Here is a 23,421-nt window from a genome sequence, read left to right on the forward strand (position 1 = left end):
ATCGAGGGGTATACTGACAAAAAGAGGCCCAGAGGCCCACACCAAAAATATTAAAACCAATATTTTCATGGATTAGAAAGCCTAACAAGGTAATCAAGAGATGAGAAAAAAAATTGGATGAGAGAAAATAGTTTTTAGCGTATTTTAGAGCCGATTTAACATACGGGTCAAAACTGACCCGTGAACATAAGGGAAGGTAACAGGAAACGAACACAAGAGGAGGGTTAAGGGTCACGGGGGGGGGGCTGGAGCCAATCCCAGCTGACATTGGGCGAGGGCGGGGTACACCCTGGACAGGTCGCTAGTCTATCACAGAGCTGACATATAGAGACAAACAACCATTCACGCTCACATTCAACAATTAACCTGAAGGTCTTTGGACTGTGGCAGGAGGCTGGAGCACCCAGAGAGAACCCACACAGACACGAGGAGAACATACACACTCCACAGAGAAATGCACCAGGCGGTCAGCAGGTTGGAACCATGTGAGGCCACAGTGCTAAACATGCACCACCATGCCGCCCTCTGTACTCTTTCACAGCTATAACAATACATAAAGCAGACAGACTGCCAGTGTCTCACTATTTGACTGTATTTGCTGATATTGTTGCATTTATCTGAATGATGGTCAGTGATTAGCACTTTGCTGGTGGAGAGAACGCCAAGAGGGTGCAAAGCTGTCATCAAAGCAAAAGGTGGCTAGTTTGAAGAATCTAAAATATGAACCATTTTGCTTTGTTTACACTTTCTTTGTTTACTTCATAATTCCATGTGTGTTATTTCCTAAATGTGATGCCTTCAGCATCGTTCTACAATGTAGAAAATAATAAGAATAAAGGAAAACCATTCAATTAGAAGCTGTGTTCAAACTTTTGACAGGTAGGCCTACTGGTATATAACCACAAACAAGCATGCGTGTGTGTGTGTTATAGACTAAAAGCTGATTTTTGAGTCAGTGGTTAAGGTTAGTGTAAGGTTAAGTAATGGTTAGAGTTAGTGTAAGTATCCAGGAAATGAATGTAAGTCTACATAATGTCCTCAAAAGGTACCTAAGACTGCGTGTGTGCGTGTTGGTCAGACCTGGATGCTCTGAACACCTGCTGATGAGGAACGTTACAGGTGAGGACGGCCCAGCTCCTCAGATACATCAGACCAATCAGCTTCAACACGTTGAAGGCAGGAAGACAGGGGGAGAAAAACGCTCCCATCCTTGAGGAAAGAATGAGAGAAGTCAGTAAGACACACACACACACACACACACACACACACACACACACACACAAATCCTTGTCTTACTTTTTTGTCTTACTATATTTAATAATGATAACAATAATAAACTTTATTTGTATAGCACCTTTCATATAAGAAAGTACTTTACAACAAAGAAATGACCTGCACCAAGTGCTTCACATGAAAGACATAAAATGAACATAAAAAAATGTAAAACGTAAAATGAGATGGAATAATAATGACATAATAAATGTAAAAATAAGTAATTAAAAAAATTATTACAAAGAAAGCATAAAATCAGTAAGACATCAATATTTATAACAGCATGTAAAAGAAGTGCTGAGCAAAGTGTAAAGTTTCAGAGCTGGTTAAAGGCTAAAGTGGAGAAATAAAGTTTTTATCTTTCTTTTAAAAACACTCAGTGAGCTTCTTCTTCTCTGATATCTACAGGTCGTGTTGTCCACAGCTTTGGGTTGGAACTGACTCAAGCTGCGTCCCTGATGTTTCTGGAACCTTTAGTAAAGCAGCAGTAGATGATCTGTGTTCCTGGAGGTCTATAGTTAACAAGGGAGCTAAAATGTAGCTTGGTCCTTGCACATGAAGGTCTTTGTATATAAGGAGGAGGAGCTTAAAATCAATTCTAAAGGTAACAAGAAGTTAAACTGGACTGATGTGCTCTCTCCTCCTGGTTCTGCTTCTCAGCTGAGCTGCAGTGTTTTGACTGAGCTGAAGTCTCAGTGTTTTTTTTCGCCCAGTAGTTTTGCCAAGAAAAAGAGCATCACAGTAATTGAGTCGACTTGAAAATGAAGTCATGAATCAATCTCTTCTTTTTTGGTTTATAAATGTTTGTACTTCAGCTGTTTCTTAGGAGGAAAAATTATGTTTTCATCATCTTGTTGATGTGGGACTTGAAGCTTAGATCTGAATCTAAGATAATGCTAAGATTTGTAAACTTAGATTTAATTCAGGGAGTTCATTTTGTGGAACCCGTCCTGACCCCTGACTGTAGTTTAAAGCTAGTTCTATCCCTAACATTAAAATCAAGTCCTAACCCTCAAACAGCCATTTTAACTTGTGGACATCACTAGTATAGTGGGCTCTCCACGAGTATAGTAAAACAAGGCCACACACACACACACACACACACACACACACACACACACACACACACACACACACACACACACACACCTCGGTCACACCCCATATAAAAGGCATTATATCCATTGGCTCATGGTTTCACTTCATTATGTTCATTGCTGCAAGGCGACATTTCTGAAATGAGTTGAGGAAATACAGTCGGGGCAGCCACAAAGGTGCAATGGAGAGATTACAGAGGGCCATAGTCCTCTAAACAGGGTCATGGAGACTGGTCAGCATCAGCCACACTATTAACTATTGGATCCTCTATTACACACACAGTGACAAGGCAGTGCTGATATAATGGGATTGCATAGAGAGATGTTCTCAGAGTTTCATTCTAACAGTTATTTATTATAGAGCGTTTTTCAGACTTACCAGATCATTCCTTGGTTATAAATCAGATGCAAGACATTCTCAGCTATTTTGAATTCTCCATATTCAGGCTGAGGAAAGACAAGAAAAGCATGAATACAGGGTTGTTTATGTTGTTTTTTCCGCTTTTTTCAACCATAAGATTTTTGCAGGTCTTACAGGAAACAAAAATATTCATCACTTTCTCCTGAGTGTTGGTGGTGAGAATGAAAATCCTTAAGGATACAGGATACAGGATACAACCGTATACAGCCAATGCAGAAACAATGTTCCTCCAAGACCAAGGGGCTACACAGAACAACAGAGCTGTAAGAGGCTACACAGAACTAACTGAAAATACAAGATAAGACGACAGTGTAAGACAGTACAACCAGACAAGACAGGCCAAAAATCACGGTAGGGGTCAGGTGAGTTCCAGGTGAATAAAGTGTCAGGACAAGGAACTAAAACTCACAGACTGATGCCTGAAAAAATTCAATTCTAGCATCGGGCAGCCTTGAAGTCGTAAAGAGTTCATAGTACATGACTGAGTGGCGACTACACACTTTTCACCCCAACTAGTCTGTCTGGTCTCCAAAACAACGTTCTGTCACGAAAAGATCAGTGAGAAGTAATATGGGAAATGACATTCTGAAATGATGCAATTCTTCACGAAAAATGGAGGTCAGACAAAAACAAGTACTACTTGTTTGAACAATGCTTTGTGATGAAAAAACACGAGAAAAGAAAAAGAAAAAAATGGATTGGATTGGATTGTCTGTTCTACAGAGAGAGTTGGAGGTAAGTAATTTCATTTTCAATCTGAATGACAGCAGTATAAAAAAAACGTAGATAACATAGCTTGCAAAAGCAGCAAGGTTTCAAATACTGAAAAGCTTGTGTGTTTGTTAATGTATTCTGAATAACTATATTATTGTGCCTTCCGCATATAAATAGATGCATAAGACTGGGTTCAGGGAGACACTGTGGATGGAAGCAGGATGGTCAAACACCACATAACCAAGCAGGACACCAATATGAGATGGCAATGTCCCCAAGAGAGTGTCTCACTTTCCCCTGTGTTCTTTTGCAACAGGTGGGTCTGTCACATAGACTGTAAATAAAGATGGCTGTTGTGTTCGTGACATCACCCAAATGTTTCTGAAAGGCAATTCTGAAGCTCGTAGTGGGTCGTTCTGCTGTCACTGGGAAATTCACTATAGAGATCCAAACTGTTTTTGTACCAGGCTGTTAACATGTTTATTTCTGCTGTAGGTTGGACATGTTTAAAACGCCAAACAGGCATGGGTGCTCCTGCCAAAGGTCTATTAAATTCTGCTCAGTTTCCTGAGTCCACCGTGCAGCCTTTTCTGCCATGTTTTCCGCCAAGCCTGTTGTTGTTGTAGGCTTTCGGGTTTCTGCCTCTTTGCCCTCATCCTGTGCCCTGCGCTCTCATTGGCTGTAGCTCATCAGAGACTTTAGCATGCCAGATATCTGGTCGCCATATGTGACGGGTCAGTGAGCCTCAATAATTGGCTCTCTGAAGAGTTCATATATAGTGAATGGTGTTTGGTGATCAACCACCAATTTGCCTTTGATTAGGGGCTTTTTTCTGTGATTTCTAGAATCCATCCTTAAAAATCGGGCTTAAAATCATGTTGTCAGATCGTCGCATTAGGAGCAACTTAAAGACCCTCTGAAAATCCAGGGTTTGACCTTGTTAACATCCATATAATGTTTTTATATAAAACAAGATATATGATGAGAGAAATAATCATCAACTCCATGACTGAGTGTTTCCACCTTGAACTGCAGTGAACCAATGACAGTCTCATAAACACAGATTCAGACAGCCAGGGTTTCATATGTCACAAACCTAAGGAACCAATCTTGTCAACTGGTGGGGATGGGGGGCGGGGCTAAATACACCTGAAACCTTGTCAGTACAGAGAGAGAGAGTTAGCATTAGCACAACCACTAACACTGTGTCAGCCACTGCCAGTTACAAGCTACCAAACAACATAAACAAATAAAAGATGCTAACTACGCTAACTCTTCTGATCCGTCTGCTAGTCTCTGGTTCTGGTCTCAGACTCCTCCTCTGAGTCTGGGTCTGACTGAGGCTCAAACATGTGGCTGAGTCTCTCTGATGTTTCCTCCTCTAACCATCTTGATACTCTCTGCTCTTTCACCTGTCCACCTGGAGCAAGCAGGTGGTGGGCGGGGCTAAAGGCCTGATCCACATTTCTCAGTCTGGAAGTAAGAGAGGATGAGCTGCAGAGGATATTTACAGAGTTTAAAACACGTCTGATGATGAACTCTAAGCTCTTGAATTAGCCAAGGTAAGCAAGTTTTGTAGCTAAGCAGACTTTAAACCTTTTAAAATTTCAAATAAAACTTCCCAAAGATGCCAAATATACAAGGCCGTGTTTGGGAGAAAATTTGCCTAAAAGGACATATTTCTATTTAATAGAATGTCACAATTAATTTATTTTATGGAACACTAAGAATATGCAACAAGTTAATTGATAAAATGGAAGCAAAAGGACAGTTAGCCTGTTTGCCTAAACTCTAGCCAACCTCATGGCTCCTGTGAGGAAAAGAAAATATGAAGTCTGACTTTTCTTTGTCCATCTCTCCTGATGTGTAGAACTGGTACAAATGACCCTCTAAGAAAGTCTAACATGTCTAACACCAACATCTTTTGGCTTTTATCAGAACATCATCATCTTGGAAAATGCGCTTATTCACTTTTCTGGTGGAGCAGAATTACATCTCGTGGATAATAGTCTCTGATCTGTCTGTTTAGTATAAAGCTCCACCCAGCAGCTGGTTAGCTTAGCTTAGCACAAGGACTTCAAGCAGGGAGAAGCATCTAGATTGCCTCTGTTCAAAGGTAACCTCTAAAACTCACTAATTAACACTTCTCGTTTACTTAGTCTGTACAAGAACTGAAGCGTGAAAACAGCATTTTGTGCTTTTAATTCTTTTATAACACAAAAGTGTACAACTTACAAATTTGCTCTCTAAATCCCAGCAGCAGCAGTCACTCAGGTAGCGAACCACCAAACCTCTGATGAAGTCAATGAGCAGAATGCTGGCCACTGTGAAGATCATGTCAATGATGGACAGCTTCAGCATCTCCTGGAGACACACCAGAAACATAATCATCATCATTTTATTTCACACAAATCAAACAAAGCACAAACATGAAAATAGCCATGGGTGAAAATGGGACACCCTTATAAGCTCAGAAGCTCCGGAAGTCACGACATGTACAAAATACAATTTCAGCTCCAAGATACCTAAATCCTAAAACCCTAAAAAGGCCCTTCAGCCTCAGTTGTACACTGTGTTTCCTTCCCATGGCCAAATGTTTCTGTTTTGTACTAGATTTTTTTCAAAACCACATGAATTTCCTATGTTTTCCACATGTGGGCACATGTGTTTCCTACTGTGGATCACCTGTGCTCTATATGGTACCACATGCTGCAACAGGTGGTACCATGTAGACCACATGTGGAAAAGATGTTACCACATGTTGTATGTCACAAACACTGCAGATTTTCAAGGTTTCACCATTCTCCACTATCAGATATGCTCCTTAATCTAAACAGTCATTGGAATTTGTATGACTTTTCAACAGTTTTCACCGGGCCTTCTCTCTATTGGAGATTAGGCAAGAAACATGCCAAGTGAATATTAAGTGTGTAACAATAAGACAGAACCTGTCCGACGTAGGTCTCCCAGCACTGGTCCTGCTGAGAGCGTGTGTTCCTCTCAAACAGAGCCGTCTGGTTGGAGACGGAGCTGCTCCTGCTGCTGTTGGTGACTTCTAGCACTGTAGCAATGGTTGCTATGGTGCTGTTGCGATGTTCAGAGACAGAGATCTCAGACACCAGGGTGGAGACGCTGGAGTCTACCTCAGGCTGAGAGATGGTGGCCAGGAACGAGCTGAAGTCAGACCAGTTACCTGTACTCACTGGGACCTGGGTGACAAATGTGGCAGCATCCATCACCAGCTATGTGCTATGCTAATCCTCTATGGAAAACTTATAATGCAGATGCATCAATCTCATGTCTGTGTGATGAGTGCAGAGTCTCAGTCATGACATGGCTTCTCGTGAATTACTCGTGTTTTTCAATTTGAGCAACTGTAAACGACTCAAACCTTTTGAAAACATCGCCTTCATAGCAAATCACTTCCTGCCCATCTGCAGACATACGTTTTGTGAAATGTTCTGTTCTTGTGTTTTGACGCTCAGGGCCACCATAGTTCCAGTGCTCATGCTGAGCTAACAATGTCTTGACTCCATCTCTTAACACACAGACATGAGAAAACAATATACATGTAAATAATCAAAATGTTTAGCTATTCCTTTAACGCCAAATAATAAAATGTAATAAATCACTGTAACACATAAAACAAGTAACATGTTTTCTCTGTTATTAAAGATTGGTACAACTATCATTGATGAGGCTGTAGCTTTAGCTTTAGCTGTTTGTGGTAAAAAGAGTGATTGTGAACATTGTCAATGTGCATTTACTGAAGACCACAGAAAAAAATGTGAGCACCAACACTGGTTTGCTGCAAATTCAGTGAACAAAGGTTTTCATCACCATCTCACATGAATAATACGATTAACGGATTCGCTTTAATTACAAAACATACAAATTTTTCAGTTTGTACCTGCTGATATTGTGACATGTCGAAAGACTTTACACTTTCTACCAAAGACACTGTGCAACTGTAACTTAGACATCATTTCTGGAAAGAGAGGGTCTCTGAACCTATGATCACTTACTTCATGGCCCCACCAGACTATTTCTATGCTAAAGTCATTTTTCGCGATACTCAGGAATGTAGCTGATTTTATCATGGGTGATGTGGAATGCATTGAAATCAATATTAATTCACTAAATAAATAAATAAATAAATAACATGAGTCCTGAAATTTAAAAAAATCAGGTAATAATGTAGAAATATATAAATAGATATAAATATAAATATATAAGTGAGTAAATAAATAAATAGCTTTATAAATTAATGCTTTGGTCTGAATATGTGAGATAACCACACCCCCTCATTTGAAAATAAAAGTCCCCTGAAATAGATAAATGTGGAATTATACAATAAAAGTCCCCTTAAATAGAGAAAATTAGAAAATTATCATTTTTAAAAGGAAAAATCTATTTATGTATTCCTTTATTTATATTGCTACTTATTTATTTATTGGCTCACTTATATATTTATATTTACATTGATTTACATATTTCTTCATGCATTATATTGTATTTCTTCCAGGGTTTACTTCATAGCTGTATTTATTTATTTATGTATTTATTTAATATTGACTTAGATGGCATCTCAAATGAATCTCCCACATCCCACTCTTCTGTGAAACAAATGATGGCCAGATCTATAAAAATTAAACCCAGATTGTCAAAAAGCCATTTTTCTGTTTTCTATAGTTACTATTAGTTATTATACTCACAGCAGAGCTCATACTATTGACCTTATCAAGGAGGGCAATGATGAGGCTGTAGAGATTCCCCAGGTATAAAACAAGCACTCTATAAACACATGAAGACATGATCAGTGTTAGTGTGCAGTAAGGCCTGTGGTGTGTTATACTGTAAGTAATTAATGCTGTAGTAGGCAGCAGTTGTGGGATGTGAGTGATGGATTACCTGGCCAGCTGAAATCGCAGCGAGGTTCGCGGGTGGTACATCTCCAGCTGAGCTACCAGCTCAAAGGCAGACGGAGCAATCATGGTGATGAGAGAAACCACCACACTCACCTGGATGGAGAAGGAGGCACATGATGAAAGTCTCTTACATGGAGGGTGTAATGCAAGATTCTTCCTTTTGAGAAACAAGATTTCAACTGTAAGTTATTATCGTACCATACAACAGACGTTTCCCTTTGTTTTTTGTTTACTTTTTCTGGGAAAGATTTGATCCTGATTAAAACGTGTTTATCAGGCTTCAGTATGTGTGACAAGAACATCGACATCAGTTGATGAATACTGTGCTCTGTAATTATAATGTAACTTCAATGTATCGAAACAAGCCCAAACAGAACATGAGCACTTATGACATATATTGTCTCTCAATGTCATTTTGGGGCAACAAAGTGCAAAACTTACATGAAGCAATAAGGCAATTAGTTAACCAACTATAGAATAATTGATTACAATATTCATAACTGATTTAATATATATATATATATATAATATATATATTGAATATATATTTATAATATACAATTACAATAATATACAATTTTTCATAATTTATCAAACATTAGTTGGTAAAGCTTGGCATTTCATATCTTAATAGTACCAAAAAAATAGCTTCATAATCTGTACTACTGAGTAAAATTTGATTACATATCAATATCAACAGCCCCTTTCCAATATGCACCTTGTTACTTAACTGTGTCTGAGTGACTTTCAGCAGTCAGCAGTCTGACAAGGTGTGAACTGCATGTCATCAGATTAAAACCTAAGTAGCCCTAAGTTAAATACGTCAGCAAAACCCATAATTATGTGCTGGTCACATGCAGCTTTAAAACACTTGTTGTTTCCTGTCATTGTAAAGTGAATATCTTTGTTTGTTTGTTTTTTACTTTTGCTCAAATTGAATAAGCAGTCGGAAGATATCACTTTGTGTTCGGGGAACTTATGAACATGTGTCATCATACAGATGAAATGATTTGTAAGGAAATATTTATTTTTATTAGTATCGGCTTTGTTGAGCACAAAACTAAGGCTGATTGTTTGTTTAAGTCAGCTGTCACACAGGTGTTGTAAACGGAGAGCACAATTTGTGGCAGCATGCAGGTAGTAACAGAGCTGCGCTCAATACTACAGCACCTAAAATATAAACACTAAAGGAATACAGTGAGTTCACTCAGGTAACTCAGGCAGAGGCTGCACCGAGGCAACACACACTGGAGGACACTTTTAGAAGGAGAGAGAAATTTCCTCAACACAGTGCCAAGGCAGAGTCATTGAATCAATCCCTTTGGATGAACAGCCCATCGCTGTGGTCCATTATTTTGTTAAAAAAACAAATAATAAGAACCATATAAAATATTTTTTTGTTTGTCATTTTGTACAAAAAACAAACAAACAAACAAAAAAGCATGAATAGCATGGATGCAGGTTTTGTCAAGCATAAACATGTGATTGCTTTAATAACTTTGATACTCAATATTAAATGACTCGGATCGCTGCAAAACAACTTCATCAGTAATATTTAGTACAAATATACTTTGTTGGCATATAAAGTGCCATAAAAGAACACCTGTGTAATAGTTTGAAGATTAAATTAGATATATCAGAAGTAAATCATTTTGCCCTAATGGTTACAGTGCATGACTTCTAATCAATATTTGGATCCAGAGCTGAACACTGAGCTGGTTCTCAGGTTGATAGAAGAGCACGCTCACTGAAGTGAATGAAACAATGTCACTGACAGATGGAAGCTTCTTCCACTGGATCAGTTTCTGCCTCTGCTTTCCTCGGAGCTGTATTGTATGTTGGATAATCTAATCACACTAATGATGATGAGGAACGATGAGGACGATGATGTCTGCTCTGCTCGCCTACCTCATTCTTCTCCCACAGCGTCAGCTCTGGCTTCACCTGCTCCAGTTTCTGAGAACGGTCCACCACAAAGTAGATGATGTAGATGCTGCCGGCCAGAGACAGCAGCACCAGGATGTTGGCTAAGATACGCAGACTGATCAGAACTGCCCTGATGACACAAAGAGAGCACAAATTTCATCTTCCAAAATCAGGAAAGACACAGTATTTCAAAAAAGACACTGTTCATCCACTTCTCAAAAAAAAAGGAAATTGAATTACTGCCTCACGGTTGTTTGACGCAACTCAGACTAGTTTCAGGTTACATTCTTGTGTATTCAGAGTCATATAAGGTATTAAACATTTGTGGGAAATTTGGACATAATTGTTGTGTCATCAGTTATGGCTAAAAAGTGTTTTGTGAGGTCACATTGACCTTGACCTTTGACCTTTGACCTTTAACCATTGACCAACAAAATCTGATCAGTTCGTCTTTGAGTCCCATCGAACATTTGTGCCAAATTTGAAGAAATTCCCTTGAAGAGTTCTTCAGATAAAATCATGATTTGTGAGGTCCCTTTAACCGTGACCTTTGACCTTTAGCCACCAAAATCTAATCAGTTTGTCCTTGAGTCCTAGTGAATGTTTGTGCCTAATTTGAAGAAGTTGTGTCGAGGCGCTACTGAGATATTATTTCCACGAGAACAACAAAAAAAAACTGGTTAAAAAAATTGTGGATATTAAATAATGAGACTGGGCTTATGAAAGTGGAACCAGCATTAGACTCATTATCTTATAGCCTCACCTCGTATGACAAAGTGATACAGTGACAGCTGAGATATGAAAACAAGCACGGAGGATTGTGGAGTCACTGTTTGGTTGTTTCAGCTGACACAACAGGAGGAACACTGATCACTAACATGCACAGAAACAAGCAATACACATAGCAAATACACTTACAAACTGGTATCCTTCTTCTTTTCCTGCTCCTCGACAATGGCTTCCTGTGCAGAAAAACATTCGGAATCACATGTAAGTGATTCTGATCTAAATTATTCTGTGCATGAAAAGTGTTGGAGATACATGAATAGAGAAATGCAAAAACATAAAGGGTGATTAGAGCTACATGGAAGTGTAATGGATGTGTACAGTCCATTGCTTGTGTAGTTTGCGTGTCCGTGTGTGTCTCTGACCCTGATGTTGTTGACGATGGCGGCTCCCTTGCTCTCTGCAGCTTCTGGGTTTCCTATCAGATAATCCCAGGCACAGAAAACCCTCCAGCAGAACGTGAAGTTCTCATCAGAGGCGCTGGCCAGACTCAGACGGGAGTTCTTGGCCATTCTGCAACAGAATTATTATTTAGGACATATATTAAAACATTAAATAACAACATGTTAAGGATAGTGATGTTGTTGTTGTGATGATGTCAATTATTCAGTCAGTCGACCAGTCCAACACTTTGGCTCAGAACAAGATTCTCAACAAATCCTGGCCAGATTTCCATGGACTTTGTGGATATTTATGATCCTAATAAATGATTTTGTGACATTTCATCTGGCACCATCATCAATACACATTTCCATATATAGAGTGAGTTCAGGACCACAGCTTGAGGTGATTCTAGTTTTACAGAATAAGCAGTAGGCAGAAGAGAGCAAGTGATGTTTGCACAAAACACCTTAAGTTTTCTACTTATGTAAAACACTTAAGGTTAAATTATTTCTCCTTAGCTGGGGGGGGGGGGGGGGTTGTTACTTAAAGGTGTCACACAGAATTTCTTAAAAAGGTTTCCTTAGTTAAGGAAGAAAGTTAAGACATTTGCAGCAGTGAGAGATTGTACAGCGGTAAAATTCTACTGTTTCCATGGAGACTGTTGAGCTGCGGAAAGTAGAGGGATCCAACTCCAGACATTCAGACAAATCCTAAACTGACTGAAGGTCAATAGAGTCAGTTCTTTATTGTTAGGTGTCCATTGGGTTCGTCCACTCTTCTTGGGATGTGTCCATCCTCTTCACTTATCACCATCGACTCAGTCATGTTGCAGTAAAGACAGAGTCAGAGGAACTTTTCGTTTTGTTTTCTTTTTCTTACGAAAAGGAGAAAACCTTAAATATTCAAGTGAACATTTTACAGGAACCTTAAGGAGAAGACTTCAGGGTGTTTCGATTTTAAGAAAACCTTAACTCAAACTCTGTTTCATCAGAAATTCTTATAAGCTAATAAAATAGCTCAAAGACTGTGATCATCTCAGATCTACAGAATTTTATTACAGAAAGATCCAGTGAAAATGTCTGTTGTATGTAAATGTATGAATGTATAATTGATTTTACTCCTTAATTTTGCTGTTTGAAATGCAGGTGTGACCAGGCCATTAGACTGTGTCACCTTTCAATGAGCTGTAGTATATGTCAAGGTTTGTGGTAAGTAGGGGTGGACCCAAAATGCAGCCAACACTTGGGAGACGGTGCAGACAGGTTTATTAAACAAAAGAACTTAAAAAACAAGCGCAGGGAACCACAAGGAACAGCAGGCCAAAACACCAGAAGCACAGGGGGTGACAACAGGCAACATGAACAGACTAAGGACAGACCAGACATGAACAGGCAACGCGACCAGATGAAGACAAACCCAGAGATAAACAGACGAATCAACACAGTCAAAGGGAAGCACAAAGACTATATAGACAAGGGAGGCAAGGGTGATCGAACACAGTTGAAACACATTAGGGGGGGGGCAGACAATCACCACACAGAAACAGGACCAAGACAGGAAGCAAAACACTGAGACACACAAGGAACGTAATTACAAAATAAAACAGGAAGTGCACGGGGAAACAGAGCACAAGACTAAACTAGACACTAGAAATACCCAAACCAGAAATGCTCAAACCGCAGAACAGAAACCCAAAACACAGAAAACTAAATCAAGAAGTCCAAAAAAGTCCAAAAAAACAAAACCCTGGAGCCTCCAGGCTGAGACCATGACAGTATAGTTATTATCTTAAACAGATGTGACCTGAAAACCTGACGAACCTCAAGCATTACATCATAATATTACATCATCTAATCATTATCAAATCAGTGTAAGTTGAAAAGGAATAATGATTACTTTCTTAACAGGATGATGAAACTGTAGGCAAAGACCGCCATCCCAACCAGGAAGTAGGCGAGAGGCAAACGGTACCCGGCGCTGCCAATCTTCCTCACCCTGCCATAGTAGCCATAGAATAACACAGAGTACTGCAGGTAGCCCTGTGGAGATCAAACACATACAACACATGTTCTCAGCAAACACCGGGATGTACAGCACATGATGACATGACAAGGAAATCACCTACATCTAGAGTAACATAGGATTAGAGTAACATAGGATTCAATAATGACAATAATGATTATCTTTACAAGCCAGCAGTATTATTCTGACTCTAAAGTTACATAACTTGTAGAAGAAGAGGAGGTTAAATTGGCCCTGGAGTAGAGGTCTGGAGGCAATAAAGTATGATGGAATAATGGTCCATTGTGTCTGTGAGTCATTTGCTATTGACAGAAGAAGGAAAGAGAGGCTTGCCCCAAGAGACCAGATGGTGTCCAGGTCCTGCGCTGAAGCCAGATGCTCCTTGGGGATAGTTTTACTCCTCGTCGTTCCAAACGGAGCTCCAGCCAGCAGCTACTTCACACAAACACAGAGACAAATTAGACGTGTTATTATGGTAAATGGACTTGCACTTATATAGCGCTTTTCTAGTCTTACTGATCACTCAAAGCACTTTACAATACTTGCCACATTCACTCACATTCATACAGTCACAGTCAAACACCGATGGAACAGCCATCAGGGCCAATGTGGCCCCGAGGAGCCGGAGATCGAACCACTGACCTTCTAATTAGCAGACGACCCGCTCTGCGTCCTGAGCCACAGCCGTTATGATGACAACAATACATCAAAAAAACCTTTTACAGACTGTACATGCAGGGAAAGAAACACGAAGACAGTTTTTTTTTTTTAATAAAACTAATAAATAATAATAATAATAATAATAAAAGGGGTAAACAGCTAGCACACCTAACTGGCTGTATCTGGCTGGGCAGAAGGATAAACAGTAATTTGTCAATAATAACCCATATAACCCAATAAACCACAAACTGCTGTTGTTATGTTTTGGTTTGTCTGTCAGTGGTTCCCAACCACAAAAGTATTGCAAGCGGGCCGGGGTCTCATCTCAGTCTCAAAAATAAAGAAAATAAGCCTGGTTCTCAAAATGTTTGAAAATGAAGCTCATAAGACAAATCAAATCATGTTGTTTGTCGATACTCCCCTGGTTAGGGTTAGAGAAAAATCATGGTTTGGCGAGGCAATAAATACTACAACTAGTAGTACTACTACTACTACTACTACTAATACTACTAATACTAATAATTATAATATTAATATTAATACTTATATATATATATATATATATATATATATTATAATTATAATAATATTAATAATAACAAAGGACCTTCATCATCATGGTGACAATGATAATAAGGAACAACCAAGGCCATTGTTCAAGGAAACTGACACTGACTTTCTGTCATATTATATTCACCCATCCACCTCAACCTCCTCCCTCTGTGGACTTAGTTGCTCTGCAGTGACATCACACAGGGCTAGACATTTATAATGAATATGGCCATTAGAGGGCACAGTTACTTGAATGTAAAGTTTTGTTCTTGTTTCTTGGGAGAACAGTCTTCAGAGCCAAATATGTCTCGAGTGGTTGCAGAACACACCACAGGGACAACAATCTCAACTATGAAATCATTTTAGCTGAAATGATAACCTGTAGCCTCCCTCATTGTTGACTGCCCAACTCTTTTTAAAATGGCTTGCTGATGGTCGGTGGTATGAATTCATGTTTCAAAGGTCATCTAGAATCTAGAAGAGGATACTTGATGCAGATTGACTTATCTGCCATGAACAAATCCACTAAACACAGTAACTCCAGACATACAGTGTTAATTGTATACAGTGCAAATTTTATGAAACATACAATAAATGTAAAAATAAATATATAAGCAAGTCAATAAATAGATAAATGAAAAGCTATATAAATGAATAAATAAATGAATAAATAACTAAATAAATAAATAGCTTTTGACAAATGAAAACATGAAATTTTATTTATTTCAGACATCTTTTATTTTATAATTTCACATTTATTTATTTCCAGACACTCTTACTTTTACATATTTATTTCCCAGCATCGTTATCCCACAGTTTCAGCTGGGAAATAAATGTGGCATAAGGAAGTAAAAGTCTCTATAAACAAATAAATAAATGTTGAATTACAAAATAAAAGTAAAAATGTCATTTTTAAAATGAAAAGCCATTTTATTATGTTCATTTATTTGTGTCATTTGTATCTGTATTTATATATATTGACTCACTTATACTGTATAATTATATTTGCTTTTATTTATATATTTCTACATGAATTACCTTTTTTATGTATTTCAGGATTTATTTAATAGCTGTATTTATGTATTTGTGTATCTATCTATTTATTATATATTGATGTACATGGTATTCCAGAATATTAAATTGTGTGTAATGCAATGAATAAATGTGAATACAATGTTTGATTGTTTATTGTTTATTGTTTATTGCCTCTGACTTAAAGAGCATGGTGTATCTATATATATATATTTGCCTAACAGAAGGTAAACTTAAGTCATAGAGTAATATCTGAAGCGGACCGACCCTCCGTCTCATCCTCCGTCATATAATTGGTCACATGAAACGGGCACACAGATCAAATCTGACACAACATCCATGATGTTGGATGTTGGAGGATATTACTCAATAAGCAGAGGTGAGACAAAGGTTGGACGTATGAGAGGAGACAGTGGAAGGTTAGTCCCAACAAATGATGGAGGGAGAGAGAGATGGGAATGATAGGATGTCATGTCTGGGGGAAATTGCTTGTGTCTGCATGTCAGAGACAAACATAAATCCAACAGCACCCTCCTCCTCTGCCTTTTGTTCTTGGCCTCAATTTCTACTTTAACTGCCTGAGCTGAAGTAGCTGAGAATCACCTGATTGTAAAGGATCCTCTGATCAGATGAACAAATGAAAAACACATTTACAGAGGTGAAGTCAAGAAAGAATAAGTATTAAATATATAATAGAACATTAAAGCATAGAAGAAAAGGGCCTAAAAATTCTTCATTTAAGATAAATTAGTTGTGATTGAAACTGAGGAGTGTATGTGACCAATAACTTGCACAATTTATCTTTTTATTGTATCTTTGTATATATATATATATATATATAGATCTATGTATATATATATACTGTATATATACTCAGTATCAGCAGATACTCAATATTAAATGAGTCGGAGTGCGATTAGGAGCAAAAAAACGTGGTGCGATCATCCCTAGTTATGGGTTTATGTCCTTTTGCTGAAATGACTTTTTTTGGGAGAGCAACACAGAGCCTTTTATTTATTTTTCTCTCACCCCAGATTTTTTTATCTTATTTCAGCCTTACTTTACCCATGAATAAAAATAACAAGAAAAATGAAAAATGCATAGTTATGACGTCTTAGTGTGTGATGTGGTACATAAAGGTTTGCTCTGCCATATGAGAGAGAGAGATGCAAAGCAGAGATTATTTCTCAGCAAACATATATAATATGTCAGTTTTTCCAAACACACAATATGTGTATCTGTGTGGATATTAGTGATGAATACTTCCTGCTCAAAGCTTCCTCCCTCTCTCCTGTGCATCAAAATCAGGTTTGAATTTGACACATCACAACACACCTGGCTATGTGATGCTGTAGCTACAGAGCCTCATCTGATCTAATGAATCTTTAGTTTTATTCTTTGGACTCTGGGGGTGCCGTGTCCTTCAGCGTAGCTGTGAGCTGCAGCCAGTTCATTTATTCAGTGGCTGCAATGAGCATGTATTTAACACATCTGTATTCAAGCTGGAATAATAATTAATTTGGGAATTACTAATACCGTGTCTCATGTGTGCACTGGTGGGTATGAGGAAATAATAATTTCATGCAAAAATGTTTACTTTTAAATAATTTATGCTTTGCGTCTTTTCACTGTTAACGTGTATGTTAATAGAGTTGTAATATTTTTTTATTTTCATTTTAGCAGAAGGCTGCAACATTACAATGTGAACATTTTGAAGGGGTCTGAACACTTTGTAAATGCACTGTATACCGCACTTGCTGACCTCTGGCAGGACAATGAAGGCTCCAGTCATGATGGTGAGGACGATGTTGATCCCAAACAACCAGCGCAGGAAGATGAAGTAGGAGGCTACTCCCGACCCAAAGTGACCTCACAAAGACAGAGAAAAACATCTGACTAAGAGTGACTTACAAACATGGATTTAATATGTTTCAAACACTTCATCCACAAACACTAACGTAGTGGTACACAACCAATATTAACGAATATCAATTAGATTTTCAGACAACCACTCCACCAACCAACCAAGTTACAGGAAATATGGTCACAGTCTCTCCCTGAGTTACAGATTTGAATAATGGCTAGAAGTGTTTTTGCAGAACATTATGATGTCACATTGAAGACCTTTGACCTTTGACCACCAAAATCTAACCAGTTCATAAATCCTAGGGAATGTTTGTGCCAGGTATTATTGAGATTACACATTCACAAAAGCTTGGATTTAACTTTCTTTGCCCTAAAAAGCTCATTTACACAACATGCATATTAATGATGACAGTAGGAGGATTTGCTACGTCACTGGGTATAACACTTTACAAACAAAATAAATCAGAGTACTTTTTCAGTGACTTTGACTCTGTGAAACAAAAACACAACTCACTTTCGATCTTTTTGATCCTCACTTCCCAGGGAATGAACAGAACCACGACGTTGTAAAGCAAACGGGAGAGTTTCTTCAGCAGCTGCAGGGGACACAATGGTGTTTAAAGAGAAGACAGTCAGACGCTACTGACTTCCTGTCACCTCTGACCGACACACACCTCAACGATGTGCTGTAGTCATAATGCGTTGACGTTCGTATATTTATCTACACTGAGACTGAGAGATGACTGAGATGTTTTGAACTTCTTTAGTCGCACCAGTGTTGCAGCTCAATCATTGCCACAACAGTGTTTGGCTAATGCAAGGTCTTTGATAATTAAATCATTCTTTTTACAAAGCATTATGAATGAATCATCAATAAATTATTCAGATTTAATTTACAAGTTGCTTTTCCTTTTCCTATTAGCTAATAAATTAGCTTCTCCGTTTAGCCTCTCTTTGGGCCTTCAGTGCTGGGAAAACCCTTTTTTTATATACAGTCTATAGATAAGAAATTGGTATATGATGGATGGATATGATAGTTGTTAGCTCGCCAACCAATCAGAGAGCTTGTTACATCCCATGACTGTTTACCTAAGGTCCAGAGTCTCACAGAGAAGCTAAAAGGAGAAGCTAAATGACGAAGCTCATTGATTAGCTAATAGCAAAAGCAGCTGGAAAAAGAGAATGGAAATTGAAAAGGGAATCCAGGTATGTATTCCCATTATGAAAATGTCTTTTCAAATAGTTTTTCACATTCTATTATTTATTTATGAATTAATAAAACTTTTTATAAATGGTTTATTTCATGAGAGTTCTATGCTTTCCTGTAAATCCATTTTTAAATGGATTTATTGATGGATTCATTCATTCATAAATTCTTTTTACAATTCCTATTTTTAATGTCTATTAAAATATGAAATTAAGGAATACTTTATTACATTTTCTGTGACATCCTGGTCTTCCATAACCTCATGCAATATAGTCTTGCAACACTGTAAAAACATGTGGCAGCGGTTTACAACAATTTAAGATGCTCACATTTGTTTCTGCACCTGAGCCTGCACCTTCTGATCTTTTCATCTCATTTCAGAAGGAAAGCAAATATGTGTTTGCCAAAATGGTGAACTATCCCTAGAAACACTATTTGTTATTTCTTTTTAATCTTTTTATTACAAGCTACTATTACCTGCTGCTTGTAGTTTGTGTTTTTATTCATTCCTGTTATTCAATCATCTGCACCCATGCACCACTTTATGAATGGACATTATTAAATGGTGCAGGTGTAAATATTCAGTCACTGGGCTGAATATTACTGTTTCAACATTTTTAAGATTACAGTGTAAACTCATGTTATTACCCTGATTCTTCTGGAACCAGTCACAGCAGATTGCTCCCATTAAAACAAACTGTCTAAACGATGCAGCTTTACAGTCCATAACATGGTAAATGAAACCAGCTCATCCTTTCACTGGGGACAATTCAGAGGGATATGAGCCATGTGGAGAAGGTGGCGAAAAACAATAAACGCTGCTTCTGCCTTTTCCATAGACATAGCTGTCATTTACATGAGTTCTTTGTCCAAGTGTCTGAGCAAACAGCCAGTGTATGGTGTTATTTTTGTTCCTCATTCCTGAGCAGTGGGACTTCCTGAGCACAGACAAATACAAACCAAATACAAGCCATACAAACACACATATTACACTATATTGATGTCTGCCACTCAGTTTTAGTCAGTTGTTCTCTCACACTGCACTCTCAACATGTCTGCTCTGGCCGCGCTCAACTCTGCTGCACGCTCGCTCAACATTGCACAGGAGTTCAATGTGCCACAAAACCAGCCAATCACAGACTTCATCATCCGGATTGGCTGTTTCGTCACCAATCAGGTCGCTAGTATCGTAATTATCAGGAGTTCAGTTTGTGAGTATTTTTCTTATTGAATTATGTGACAGAAATGCCTATTTCATTTAGTGTATTATCGTGCTGTCAAGGGTTCGAATTGCAGGGGGGATTGGGGTCTGATTAGGGCCTCTCCACTACATATTGCACTTTCTACTCCACTACATTTATTTTGCAGCTTTAGTTAAACAAGCAACGTACTGTAAGGACTGTAACACCTCAGTTCCTTGAAGCACTCACCTCTGCTGTACTGGGTTCACATTCGCCGCAGAGAAAAGGTCGACCCCCTGATCGTCATTGTGCGATTCAAGCCCTGAATTCAACTAGCAAATATAATTTGCGTGTTAGCAAAAGTAATTTGTCTGTCCTCACTTCGCGCTCAGAGATGAGGCACAAAAATATCACCATACCAGCGCTGTTGTTTTTGACTTTATTTTATTACATCTCTGATAAACTGTTAGTGTTAAAACACAGCTTATATGACTGTAATACACTACCACAATTTAATTTTGTAGCTACATATCCATGTTGTCCACATGAGAACTGAAACCATGTGACTCTGAAGCTTTTCACATCGTATGTTGTGATGAAAGATAAAATCAGAAGTGAGATGGTGGTGATTAATCAAGATAAGGTCAGCTGGACCAATGATTCTGATTTTCAATTAACTGGGAGCCAAACTGTAGCTTTAATACATCATTATCACACTGCTTGATTAAAGACAATTTATTCTAATGGTGCTTGAGCAGCCTGAACATTTTAATTAAACTGGGCTATAACAACAGGCTATAAATTCACTCATGCTGCTGTGCTACAGCTGCACAGCTCTCTCTCTCTCTCTCTCTCTCTCTCTCTCTCTCTCTCTCTCTCTCTGCCTGGCTTCCTCTCTGAACATGTGTGTATGTAATACAGAGACAGCATAGTTGGATAAAGTTATCTGCAGTGTGTTCGTGTGTTCAACTCACAGGAGGAGAAAAGCTGTGTTAAAATCAGCACTCAGCAGCCTGTACATAAGAAATCCAACATGTTTTATTATTCTGGCCCTGATCAAGTTACTGCAGTGCAGTGAAATAACACAAAGAGCTCCTCTCAGCATACAGTCAGACAGATTAATTAGAGTTATGGCTGTACAGTACAGAGCACAAATTTCACTGAGAGGATCTCAGGTCAGTTAGAGCAGTGACATCTTTATTTTACTTTTCTGTAGCACCATTGTTACAACCATGATTCTCTCTGTTCTGATCCATCTTTGTGCTGTTATCCACAATCTGTCTCTCTGGCTGATTGAGTCTTGGTCACCATTTGACAGGACATAACCACCATTCTGAATAGATCTACGAAAACCTGAAGAATACAAGAAATCTTCTTCTTATTGAAAAAACGATAATGATTGGCGGCTGCTCAATCAGGGCATCCCTAGAGATTAGTGATTGTTCCTCAAGGCTAGCCAGCCCGTAACCTAGAGCCTCTCCCTGCGTGTTGCAATGGATGTGAAAGTGGGACCTAGACTCACCTGGGTGCATGTAGCCTTTCCTATGTGTGTGTGTGTGTGGGGGGGGTTTGACTCACCGCTTGGTCACCGTTCTTAGCGCCTCTGTAATGGTTCTAGCCTAAATGCTCCTTAAAGGAATAGCGTCAGGGAAACGAGCAGTAACATCCGCGATGGTCAACGAAAAGTCATGACCCTTCTTTGTCACAACTACCTGGTCGCAAGCCAAGTCATTTTCCAAAGGTAAGGTAATACCCTTCACAGGTAATTCAGGCACCACTCCCACCTCAGCAGTTTCCACCTGTCCTTGGACTGAATTTAAACCAATGAGATCACACGCCACAGCGGGGCTGGCTTTTGCTCTTGGGCTCCCTTTTTTGCAGAGCTGGACAACAAGATTTAATGTAACCAGGTTTACGACAATATTGACAGATGAACGCTTGTGTTGTCGCCCACCATTGAGAGTTCACAGGTGGATATCAAGCACCACTATTCTTATCACTGTGCCGTTTCTCAGAACCCTCTGTCCTTTCACCCTGACCACTGAACTTGTCACACCATGAATCCTTACGAATGAGAACATTGTTCAGGGCTGCTGAGGCTGCTGATAACTCAGTCAGGTCATTCAAGTATGTCTGCATGACCGTGGGCTGGCTCTGTTTGAACTGCTCCAACACCATCAACTCACGCAGCGTGTATCATCATGTACATCACTAGCTCTTGTTGTCATGCATAGTCCAAATGAGTGTGTCCCGGTTATATTCTCTCAGTATTCGAACGTATATGCTTTTAGCACTGCTTGAGGAACCAGCTCTAGAGCAACATAAGCTTCCTGGGCCTTCCTTCTGATCCGTCTGCTAGTCTCTGGTCCTGGTCTTAACAGACTCCTCATCTGAGTCTGAGTCTGACTGAGGCTCAAACATGTGGCTGAACTTTCACCTGTCCACCTGGAGCAAGCAGGTGGTGGGCGGGGCTAAGGGCCTTGATCCAGATTTCTCAGTCAGGAAGTAAGAGGAGATGAGACTTTTTATGTGGGAAAACCATGTTAAACAAAATATGAATCAAAGCAGAGGATGTCTGGAGGAACCTTGAATGACAGTGAATGCTAGTTCTTAACGTACATCAGCTCCTGCGGTCTGGTAGCCTCTGGTTCTGGTTAGTCGGCCCTCATACTTCAGAACAATCTCTCTGGCCTGCCTGGGAAACAAACACACACAGGTGGAAGCTCATTAAGTGCTTTTACTCACATACTATTGAAGTTAAAAGCATTGAACAAGTGCATTCCAGCCAGGTCAATCACTTTCCCCTGTTTTCCCACTGTCCCCTGGAAACACTTCTGTTGTGTTGTGATGAAGATGTTATCTGAATTTGTCTGTTTGCATGTGTTTGTCTAATTGCATTGTGTTGACCTCTCAGGGCCATCGTACCTTGTAGTACCAATATTAAAGAACTGAGAGAGCATATCCTTTAAGGGAAAAATCTTACTTTTTGCAAGGACATCATTTTAAGTAATAGTTAAATATTTTGGGAAAAATACTGACACAAATGAAATGAGAGAGATATAAATCTCATGTATGTGTGTTAAACACAAAAGCAGCATCAGGATGTAGTTAGTCCATCTTGGTAACTTGGCAAGCTCAAAAATACACCTTCATCCAAAGCAAGGCCAAACACATCCTGAGTCCAGTTTGATACACACAGGCATGAGATTTTGAGCATGACAGTCCATTCTTGACCCGGGAAACGGTATTTAATTAAAAAAACAGGTCTAGATTCTGCAGTTCTGGCAAATTATAGGCCTATTTCCAAACTGCCCTTCCTTTCGAAACTCCTCGAAAAGACAGTCTACAATCAATTAATGTCCTTTCTGGAGAA

The 23,421-nt window shown here is 38.9% G+C and overlaps 1 protein-coding gene across 1 annotated transcript in view; it reads right to left on the reverse strand.

Annotated features, from left to right (window-relative positions):
• The window catches only part of tmc3 (transmembrane channel like 3), a 48,949-nt gene that overhangs the window by 12,024 nt on the left and 13,504 nt on the right, over positions 1-23,421 (reverse strand). The window contains exons 3-16 of the mRNA XM_023393244.2: positions 22,668-22,743; positions 18,175-18,256; positions 17,557-17,663; positions 13,884-13,982; positions 13,425-13,567; positions 11,510-11,657; positions 11,277-11,320; positions 10,341-10,488; positions 8,416-8,525; positions 8,220-8,298; positions 6,453-6,713; positions 5,740-5,868; positions 2,749-2,816; positions 1,081-1,209 (exon numbers count right to left, since the gene is read on the reverse strand). Coding sequence (XP_023249012.1) covers positions 1,081-1,209; positions 2,749-2,816; positions 5,740-5,868; positions 6,453-6,713; positions 8,220-8,298; positions 8,416-8,525; positions 10,341-10,488; positions 11,277-11,320; positions 11,510-11,657; positions 13,425-13,567; positions 13,884-13,982; positions 17,557-17,663; positions 18,175-18,256; positions 22,668-22,743 — 1,623 coding nt within the window. The remainder of the gene's footprint in view (positions 1-1,080; positions 1,210-2,748; positions 2,817-5,739; positions 5,869-6,452; positions 6,714-8,219; positions 8,299-8,415; positions 8,526-10,340; positions 10,489-11,276; positions 11,321-11,509; positions 11,658-13,424; positions 13,568-13,883; positions 13,983-17,556; positions 17,664-18,174; positions 18,257-22,667; positions 22,744-23,421) is intronic.

This window comes from Seriola lalandi, unplaced genomic scaffold (genome assembly GCF_002814215.2).
Source record: "Seriola lalandi dorsalis isolate HSWRI2012SDOR001 ecotype SW California unplaced genomic scaffold, Sedor1 jcf7180002054931, whole genome shotgun sequence".
Lineage (NCBI taxonomy): Eukaryota > Metazoa > Chordata > Actinopteri > Carangiformes > Carangidae > Seriola > Seriola lalandi.